The 11,391-nt window shown below is 35.0% G+C and overlaps 1 protein-coding gene across 1 annotated transcript; it reads right to left on the reverse strand.

Moving 5' to 3' along the window:
- Positions 1-9,527: 9,527 nt before the first annotated feature.
- On the reverse strand, positions 9,528-10,791 carry LOC113300265 (protein MKS1-like). The gene has a single exon (XM_026549482.1). It carries the CDS (start codon positions 10,661-10,663, stop codon positions 9,896-9,898), a length of 768 nt encoding a protein of 255 aa, XP_026405267.1. The 5' UTR covers positions 10,664-10,791; the 3' UTR covers positions 9,528-9,895.
- Positions 10,792-11,391: the final 600 nt, after the last annotated feature.

Raw genomic sequence — 11,391 nt, forward strand, 5'->3', positions numbered from 1 at the left:
ATAGACTACTCGAACGTGTCATTCGGATACTAGACGAAGAAGAAATCATCTGAGTTGTGTGGAGGGTAAAATGGTCATTTCACACTCAGACTTATCAAAGCAGCCGAGTGATCTTCTATGAGCACCGAAGGTCTGTCCTTATCTTTTGGTTTGGTGCCTTTATGATGGGTAGTTGGCCTTATCACCACGACGTGTCAAAGAGAAACCCATTCTCTTTTCTTCTTTCTCTTATTTTTCTTCATTCTCTTCTTCTTATCTTCTTTTTTCTTCTTTTTCTTTCTATTTTCTCTGTTTCTCTTCTTTTTATTCTCTTCGTTCCGTTCTCCGCCTGTGAGAGACTTATGATATGAGAGTGAGAGTTGATTAAAGAGAATCAGTGATGGGGTTGTATAGATGATGAAGGAGCTGAGGTTATTGTCGATTAAGCTCAGGAGGAAGAAGAAAAGGTGAATTAGAGAAAGAAAAACTAGGGGCTTATGTGAAATGGAATCGATTGAAGATTTCTGAGAGATCGAGGATGAAATTAAGTATTTGATGATGGGTATTCTGAGTTGAGATCGAAGAAGAAGAATTTACATCTGATTTTCATTTCACAAAGAATCAGAATTAGGGTTTACGAGAAACTCTTATGAAGATGAAAAGATGAATTTGAGGTTCTAAGATATTGATTAGAGATGGGTTTTTGGTTGATTTGAATATCGAGGTTGAGTTAGGGATTCTGAGATGGATTCGATAATTAGGGTTTCAGTGATGAAGTTTGGGGTTTCTGGGACATGCTGATACTAATGATTCAAGATGAAGAAGACGATGTTTATAGAAGTAACAGATGGGTTTTGGTGTTGATCCAAGTTGTGCTAAACTAACAGAGAAGATTGTCCATCCGCATGAGATTTGGATTTCACCTAAGGTAATCTTTCCTTCTTAAATTGAGTCGAGTACAATCAGTAAGATGTGTAGTCAAAATTGAGGGTTGGTGTTAATATGTGAATTGTTCATTGTTGAGTTCATGAATTGAGTTATGAAGTTACGACTTGAATTGGTATGGAATAGAACTGTGTGGGTTGGTAGTGAAGTACAAGGTTTTGATATGATGTTGGAACTGATAGATATATCGGTATAGGGAGTGTTGCACTCTCTGAAGTAGTGGGTGATGGATGTTTGGGGTTGTGCGATGGATTCGTTAGTGACTAGTGAATGGTTGAAGAGAACCAACATGGAGATACAAGGTCGGTAATCTGGAGATAGAGTGAATGTGGTTATAATGAAGATATGAATGTATTGGTGGTGGTTCTATTTTGTGAACAAAATTATTCTTACAGTGGTGTATTGTTGTTGAAGTTAATGGAACTGTGGTTAGATATTAGGTTTGTGTTTTGTTTGCATTTAAGGATGACATGTTTGGAATGACCTGGCTGAGATGGGAATGTTGCAGTTGAGGATGAATCTAAACTGAGAGTAGGAGTAAGATGAATGGTTTAGAAGTTTTGGTTATGCAGGTGGTGTTGTTGAGAGTCAAGTTACAGGAATGACTGTGTCATGTTGGTGGTGGTGATAGGAACTGACTTTGAGTAAGCCTGTGAGATGTTATTATTATTGAGGCTAAGAGAAATTGGTAGAAGTTTAGTTGATTGTGAAGAAGCTATGGCTTAGTACTGCAATTGCAGGTAATAATAGTTTATATTTGTAAATAAAATTTAAAGTTTGTTATGAATGAGTAATTTGAAGTTGATATGAATCTACATGACAGGGAGGAGTGATTGCTCTGTTTGAGCTTAGTATGTGCTATGGCTTAGGTCCTGTATCTTTCATCTAGTTAGCTGGCTGACTGGTTAGTTTACACTGACTCAGTTAATCTGACCGAGTCGAGTTACCTTGTCAGTCTGAGTTGAACAGGTTTGACTCAGTGGCCATATCAGTTGACCACTTTAGACTTTGACTACTTGACCCTGGACTTTGACCCGACCTTGGATGTTAACTGTTAGTTTACCTTGACCGTTAGTTCGACCGTTAGTGACTGTTAGTTGACTTTAGTGGACTTGGGCTTAGGGTAGCTTTCTTAATTAGATGTTTTGGAAATTTGGACCTCTTGTGGTTCGAATTAGACTTTGATTCATTCTACAATGTCTTAGATATTCATAAGACTTAGCTATTGGACTATAGAACCAACCTAATTGAATTAGTAAACCTTAGATGTACTAATGATAGATAATAAAAAGGTGTAGAACCAAAAATGGGATTAATACCATTAGATAGACTTGTATGATTCTTGTGTGAGCCATTGTGGATAGATTCTTAGAGTTCTTGTGTGATTAACCGTTAGTATTAACAACGATCGATTCAAATGATGAACCAGTTGATCGTGGATTTCGAGGTAGGCGTGGCTTGTCATCAAAAGAGGTGGGAATAAATTTGACTCTTTTGTAACCATTATTGTTGTTTTCACAAAAGTTTATGCTTAACAAACTCATGCATTGTTTGTTCGTGCATTCCATGCTTTGTTTAAAATGCATTATGATAATTCTGTTGATTCTGTGAATCTTTCCACGATTTGGAAAGGACTTGTAATGTTTTATTTGTCATTATGAATTGTTATGGGAAATAAGAATTTTCATTTGTATGCCTAATAGGTGTGTAAGGAATTGGTCGACACCTATTAGGAAATTGTTAGGTGTATAGGATACGCCCCTTCATTTATATCTACATGAATTCTGCTTTTATGCTTAATAGGTGTGTAAGGAATTGGTCGACGCCATATAGGCTAATAGGGTGTAGAAGGAAGTGGTCGACACTCGATATATACATTGTTTGACGAAGGAGTTTGTCCATACACATGTTTGTTTATTTTAGTGACTTGGTCATTATTTAATGTTTCTTAAAACATGTATTGTTTACAAAATTTTTCCTATGATTACTTAGAAGTTAAATTTTAATTATTCCCACTTTCAGTTTCAGAGACAGACCAGAGTTGCATAGCGAAAGCTCCGAGAAGTTGACTTCTTTAGTTGGTTATAATCTGATATGTTATTATGTTGTATATTCTATTCGTAAACCAAATGATTATTGTATAACTATCATTTGAGAGAAGATCTTGTATATATATATTTCTGAGCGGGGTTAGTTTTGGGTTAAGTTTTATAACAGATTTCTTAATTAAATGTTTAAGTAATTGATTTAGATTCTTAGTGCCTCTTTATTTAGTTAACCTCTTGGATTAGTCAGTTGCTGGCTTAGGGGGCGCTACAGTGTTGGTATCAGAGCTCGCTATTAGATATTATATGGGAAAAGATATGAATAGCCAGTGCCAGTTAGTGAAATAAATTAGTTTTGTACTGGGTTGGGTTGTGAGATAAACCTTAATCACTAAAAGCTATCAATAGTTAAAAGATTTATTTGGTTGATTGATTGCTTGTTTGATGTTTGTGTATGTACAAAGTAAAAATTGTAGAGTATACCAGTAACTTTAGCTAATAGGGATTTGGGAATAATAAATTTAAAAAGTATGAACATGTACACAATTCAATACTAAAATTAGTGAGTTTAATATTATTGATAGAATGTCATATAGAAATTTATTGAATACTTTGACTTATACATAAAATCAACAATTTATAATGTCATAAATGTTAATAATATTCTTGCAACTTAATAATATTTGTAACAGTAGTTAGAATAATAGCCCACCACCAATGTATATAATCAAAATAATATAATAGTAATTATAAATGATAATAAAAGTAATAATAATTTTGATAAGTAATGTTAGCATTTCTCAATTAGTATCATATGGAACTTAACTAAAATTTCAATAAGGATATATAACGGTAAAAATAATATTTATGATTAAATAACTATGAAAAAAATTATTTTCGCTTATCTACGGATAAGTTTTGTAAATTAAACTAATTGCAAATTATCTTACATCTAATCAATGACTCAGTAATTTTCTGAATGAAAAAAATATACACGAAGTAGTAATAATAGTATTTGAGTAATTAAGTTAATAACAATCTATAGTAGATAATTTGGAAAATTTATATATGGTATTACAGAGAAGTTAAAAGTATCAGATATCATAAATTGACGTAAAAAAATCGAATTGGGATTACTTGTATTGGTAAAATAAATAAATATTATATAACAATAATAAATAAAAATGAAATAAATTTCGACGATTATAAATAAAATTGTTTAAAATGTTGTGAACTATCTATATATTTTACGAAGTAAATTTTATAAGACTTACACTAGTTTCAATAAAAGTTTAAAAGACTAATTATCTTAATAAATTAAAACTTAGTTAATCCAGCACTGGAGAATAGTAAAGGTTGTGTTCTCTCTGTTCTAGGAAGGCATTGTCGGGACTGGCAACCTTGACAGGGCAACTACATTCAGAGGTGACCAATCATAGACGTTTCGTATGATTTAGAATATTTTAGAGAACGATCATTATAAATTCACTTAGAAAGATTCGTAGGATTCTTCTTTGAAGTTAGAGTCAGATATTTTATAGAATAGAAATTAGCGTAAGGAACTTAGAGACTAAAATTTATGGTTTTCCATTATAAAGATTAGTGTAAGAAACTTAGACTTCCCTACTTGATAGAAATGAAATCAGTGTAGTTGAACCTAGAGCCACAAATTTTAGTGGTAGAAAGCCATATAGGTTTGTAATTTGTTTTGTGTTGTTTGTGCTTAGACAAGAGATGAGATTAATCTTTAAGGTGGGGAGTTTTGAAGACCAAAAGGATGATTTGATTTTCGAGGACGAAAATGTATAAGGTGGGGAGAATGTAAGAACCCTCGAGCTCTTCAACGCTATTAGACCGGTCAAGTGTCGAACTAGCCGATAATAACTCGATTATTTTAATACGAACGTTAATTAAAAGGAATTAATCCAACAACGATTTAGATACAAATCTAGTGCCGTTAGATAGATCTCGAAAAGTTGCGTGGAATAGACTACTCGAACGTGTCATTCGGATACTAGACGAAGAAGAAATCATCTGAGTTGTGTGGAGGGTAAAATGGTCATTTCACACTCAGACTTATCAAAGCAGCCGAGTGATCTTCTATGAGCACCGAAGGTCTGCCCTTATCTTTTGGTTTGGTTCCTTTATGATGGGTAGATGGCCTTATCACCACGACGTGTCAAAGAGAAACCCATTCTCTTTTCTTCTTTCTCTTATTCTTCTTCATTCTCTTCTTCTTATCTTCTTCTTTCTTCTTTTTCTTTCTATTTTCTCTGTTTCTCTTCTTTTTATTCTCTTCGTTCCGTTCTCCGCCTGTGAGAGACTTATGATATGAGAGTGAGAGTTGATTGAAGAGAATCAGTGATGGGGTTGTATAGATGATGAAGGAGCTGAGGTTATTGTCGATTAAGCTCAGGAGGAAGAAGAAAAGGTGAATTAGAGAAAGAAAAACTAGGGGCTTATGTGAAATGGAATCGATTGAAGATTTATGAGAGATCGAGGATGAAATTAAGTATTTGATGATGGGTATTCTGAGTTGAGATCGAAGAAGATGAATTTACATCTGATTTTCAATTCACAGAGAATCAGAATTAGGGTTTACGAGAAACTCTTATGAAGATTAAAAGATGAATTTGAGGTTCTAAGAGATTGACTAGAGATGGGGTTTTGGTTGATTTGAATATCGAGGTTGAGTTGGGGATTGTGAGATGAATTCGATAATTAGGGTTTCAGTGATGAAGTTTGGGGTTTCTGGGACATGCTGATACTAATGATTCAAGATGGAGAAGACGATGTTTGTGGAAGTATCATATGGGTTTTTGTGTTGATTTAAGTTGTGCTAAACTAACAGAGAAGATTGTCCATCTGCATGAGATTTGGATTTCACCTAAATTAATCTTTCCTTCTTAAATTGAGTTGAGTACAATCAATAAGATGTGTAGTCAAAATTGAGGGTTGGTGTTAATATGTGAATTGTTCATAGTTGAGTTCATGAATTGAGTTATGAAGTTACGACTTGAATTGGTATGGAATAGAAGTATAGAACTGTGTGGGTTGGTAGTGAAGTACAAGGTTTTGATATGATGTTGGAACTGATAGGTATATCAGTATAGGGAGTGATGCACTCTCTGAAGTAGTGGGTGATGTTTGGGGTTGTGCGATGGATTTGTTAGTGACTAGTGAATGGTTGAAGAGAACCGACATGGAGATACAAGGTCAGTAATCTGGAGATAGAGTGAATGTGGTTATAATGAAGATATGAATGTATTGGTGGTGGTTCTATTTTATGAACAAAATTATTATTACAGTGGTGTATTGTTGTTGAAGTTAATGGAACTGTGGTTAGAGATTAGGTTTGTGTTTTGTTTGCATTTAAGGATGACATGTTTGGAATGACCTGGCTGAGATGGGAATGTTGCAGTTGAGCATGAATCTAAACTGAGAGTAGGAGTAATATGAATGGTTTAGAAGTTTTGGTTATGCAGGTGGTGGTGTTGAGAGTCAAGTTACAAGAATGACTGTGTCATGTTGGTGGTGGTGATAGGAACTGACTTTGAGTAAGCCTGTGAGATGTTATTATTATTGAGGCTAAGAGAAATTGGTAGAAGTTTAGTTGATTGTGAAGAAGCTATGTCTTAGTACTGCAATTGCAGGTAATAAGAGTTTATATTTGTAAATGAAATTTGAAGTTTGTTATGAATGAGTAATTTGAAGTTGATATGAATATATATGACAGGGAGGAATGATTGCTCTGTTTGAGCTTAGTTTGTGCTATGGCTTAGGTCTTGTATCTTTCAGCTAGTTAGTTGGCTGACTGGTTAGTTTACACTGCCTCAGTTAATCTGACCGAGTCGAGTTACCTTGTCAGTATGAGTTGAGCATGTTTGACTCAGTGACCGTATCAGTTGACCGATTTAGACTTTAGACTTTGACTATTTGACCCTGGACTTTGACCCGACCTTGGGCGTTGACTGTTAGTTGACCCTTGACCGTTAGTTCGACCGCTAGTGACTGTTAGTTGACTTTAGTAGACTTGGGCTTAGGGTAGCTTTCTTAATTAGATGTTTTGGACCTCTTGTGGTCCAAATTAGACTTTGATTCCTTCTACAATGTTGTAGATATTCATAAGACTTAGCTATTGGACTATAGAACCAACCTAATTGAATTAGTAAACCTTAGATGTACTAATAATAGATAATAAAAAGGTGTAGAACCATAAATGGGATTAAAACCATTAGATAGACTTGTATGATTCTTGTGTGAGCCATTGTGGCTAGATTCTTAGAGTTCTTATGTGATTAACCGTTAGTATTAACAACGATCGATTCAAAGGATGAACCAGTGGATCGTGGATCTCGAGGTAGGCGTGGCTTGTCATCAAAAGAGGTGGGAATACATTTGACTCTTTTGTAACCATTATTGTTGTTGTCACAAAAGTTTATGCTTAACAAACTCATGCATTGTTTGTTCGTGCATTCCATGCTTTGTTTAAAATGCATTATGATAATTCTGTTGATTCTGTGAATCTTTCCAAGATTTAGAAAGGACTTGTAATGTTTTATTTGTCATTATGAATTGTTATGGGAAATAAGAATTTCCATTTGTATGCCTAATAGGTGTGTAAGGAATTGGTCGACACCTATTAGGAAATTGTTAGGTGTATAGGATACGCTCCTTCATTTATATCTACATGAATGCTGCTTTTATGCTTAATAGGTGTGTAAGGAATTGGTCGACACCATATAGGCTAATAGGGTGCGGAAGGAAGTGGTCGACACAAGGAGTTTGTCCATACACATGTTTGTTTATTTTAGTGACTTGGCCACTATTTAATCTTTCCGAAAACATGTATTGTTTTCCAAATCTTTCCTATGATTACTTAGAAGTTAAATGTTAATTATTCCCACTTTCAGTTTCAGAGACAGACCAGAGTTGCACAGCGAAAGCTCCGAGAAGTTGACTTCTTTAGTTGGTTATAATCTGATATGTTATTATGTTGTATATTCTATTTGTAAACCAAATGATTATTGTATATGTATCATTTGAGAGAAGATCTCGTATATATATATTTCTGAGCGGGGTTAGTTTTGGGTTAAGTTTTATAGCAGATTCTTTAATTAAATGTTTAAGTAATTGATTTAGATTCTTAGTACCTCTTTATTTAGTTAACCTCTTGGATTAGTCAGCTGCTGGCTTAGAGGGCGCTACAATCATGATAAAATCCATTGTCTGTTGTTATGTAATAAAGGAAGAAGAGAAAAAGAACGGGAAGAAGGAAGAAGAGAAAAAGAACGGGAAGCGAAGGAGAGGAAAACTGATGGGCGGCTGAAATCAACATGGTTTAATTAGGGTAATACTTGTGCGTTTTCTAGTATTTCTACTTATGACACTTAGGTCATTTACGTTACGTACGAATTAGTTAATCCGGGTTGACCCACTGGTTGGACCATATGACCCTTGACCCAGTCATTTTACTGGTTCAACGTCCGGGCCGATTTTCAGAACATTGGTTAGAAATCGAGCAGAATATAAGACTATACTACTACAATTCTGTACCTAATTTAGATCCAAATTAAACATTCAAACAAAAATAGATGTCAGATTCAAACCATAAACAATCGACAACTACAACATCCACCATGTTAATTAAGGATTAATAAATGAACTAATTGTTTCTATTGTATTTGGATGACTAGCATAGCAGTTACCTAGTTGCCGTCCGACGTTAAACTTAATTCAAAAGAAAGGATGATGGGATTTTTAAAATACACCTGATCGGCATGAGTAGGTGGTCACTTAATTTAGGATCTGTACTGCTTAGCAGAATTTCCTTGCGGAACGCCTGAACCATAGCACTTCCCTAGAATCCCTACTGGCACTGAAGTCATATTAGTACGTCTATTTCCAAAACTACACTTTGTGGCATTTCTTAGAAAATTCTAAAAGGATCTGTGAGTTGCTTTTGGAGTGAATGAGTGGATTATTAACTGTTCTAGTAATCATCAAAATCAGCCTCGTTCAATATGTCTACTCAATAGACCCAAGATCTTTGCTAATTTTGTGTAGACGTCAGACGATGAGCCTAATGACATGTTAGAAAGCATATGGTGTGTTAAAGAAAAGGTATAGTGGGCTAGTTTTATACTATCAAGTACCAATGATTGATGGTATGAGTGGCTGGAATTTAGAACAAGTGGGACTTTCCTCTTGGAGATGGACATTATAAAAAAAGAAAACTTGATTTCTTGCTAGTTGCTCCAAAGTTTCACCTTTCCGTTATTTTTGCCAATTCACTAAAAGATCACCATTTATGAAAACAATGCTGGCTAAAAGGACACCAAATTAACTTGGCTTATATATGTTGATTGTGCAGTTCACAGATTTGGGGTTTTAGCAAAGTTGCCGATGAGAGACTTGGCAAAAAGAATCTGCTCAAATATACGGATGAATAGCCGACGTTACTATAGTATAGAGGTAAAGTCACTAGGTGATTAGTGATCTGAGTTCGAAATTTGCCGGCACCAAATTCTTTACCGATTAAAAAATAAAAATCATGAATGAATGAATAAATGTAATTAATCCAATTAACAAATAAGGGGTATTTTTACAAATTACAAACAACCGGTGGGTGTATTGCCCAAAACAAAAAACTAAAAGAAGAGATTACAACTTGATGCATATCTGTTATGAGCTATGTATGACCCACTAACATTAGAGCCAACTTCTCTTCTCATCTGCTCCCATTTAACGAATCAAAAAAGTTAATACTAACCTCACACCAATACTGTCTGCATTTGTTAATATTACCCCTTAACCACTTGCACCAAGAAACAACATTTCATCTTTGTATGCACATAATTTCACATCTATGACTTCTTTTTCTTGATTCTTTCTCGACCCTTTCTCTCTAACACCTTAAAACACCACTAAGGATCTAGGAACTGATTAAATAGATCGAAATTATGCGGATTGGGAGATGTTATAGAAGGTGAAAGAAAATTTGTACTAGGGCTAGTCAAGAAATTACTACTACCATCAAATAAGTTTCTGTTACCACTATTGTAAAATGGACTAAAATCATGTACGAAACTTAAAGAATTTGGATCAATCGCTGGTGAAAAAAAGCCGGGTGAGATAGGTGGGAGAGACGACGGAATCGGGGATAGAATACTCGGATTAGTGCCCATTGTTCGTTCCACTGTCGAACCCATTTCTAATCCTTCGATGATGCTCGAGTCTTCTTCGGCTACTCTAAATTTGGCTGCCCCTTGAGGTGAAGTCCTTTCGATGGATGCATAACGAGCAGCGGGTGAAATTGCACCAACATCAAAATCAACAGACGACGAGGATTGTGCTTGCAGTAACGAAGTTGATGGAGAAGGCAAATAAGATGACGATGAAGGTCCCGTAAGACGTTGAACTAATTTCATGAAGTCGTTTGGGTCTGTATGAATTACCTTCGGGGATACTGTATAGATTATAACAGGCGGCCGCAGTTGATTGTTCCCCGGTTGTTGATAAGATTGTTGTTGTTGATTTGGAAGTTGGGGCGCGACTGGTAGTTTCTTGATCTTATGTGAATCTTTTCGGATTTTTAGTGGGGTTGGCCGGGGACCTTGTAGTTCTCGTTTTGGTGAAGGTTTTCCACCGCTGCTGCCTCCCGACGACATATCCCATGAAGATGAAGAGTCCATGTTGGCGGGCTAGTTCGGCCGTCGGAGAAGTGAAAGAAGAACAAGAGACGATGAGAGAGACAAAACAAGAGCTTTTAGAGATGGTAGGGAGAAAGAGAAAGTAACAGTATTGACTTAAGCTGGTTGTCTCTTTGTAAACCATGGAATAAGAGAGCTTTACATATGTAAATAGCTCACACTTATAAAGTCAATGCAATTTTCTTGAATGGATCCTGGTATTGGTTAAGGAAATTATAAGAAATGATCAACTTATTTTATTTTATCAACGAGGAAGATGTTTCTAGGTACCAACCATGATCGGAACTTTGAACTTTGAAGATGTCCTGTGATTTAGGTATATACTCCCTCCATCACTAATTAGATGATCTAGTTAAAATTTACTAGTAAATTATTAGAAATGATTTATCTCTCAAACTATACAACGAATTTTCGTAAATTTTGTATTATTGGAAAGCATTTTAAAACACTTATCTAATGAATATAAATATGACTATCAAATTTTACATATTTCTTATAATAATAGTAGTCTATTATTCCATTTATTTATGATATAGGTCATTTTAATTAGGGACGGAGGTAATATATGATTATACGAGGAGGAATGAAGGAGCTATGGATCAGAGGATACTGTCAATTGGCAGTTAGGTCAAAGAAGCCGAACCTGATGACACAATTCTGACCCAATAAAATTAATTGCCTTAAATTGAGATGATCTCATTTGTCCCTTC

This window comes from Papaver somniferum, chromosome 1 (genome assembly GCF_003573695.1).
Source record: "Papaver somniferum cultivar HN1 chromosome 1, ASM357369v1, whole genome shotgun sequence".
NCBI lineage: Eukaryota > Viridiplantae > Streptophyta > Magnoliopsida > Ranunculales > Papaveraceae > Papaver > Papaver somniferum.

What these genes read in the sequence shown, in the direction of transcription:
- LOC113300265 (XM_026549482.1), bottom strand. Translation starts at nt 10,663, where the DNA reads ATGGACTCTTCATCTTCATGGGATATGTCGTCGGGAGGCAGCAGCGGT.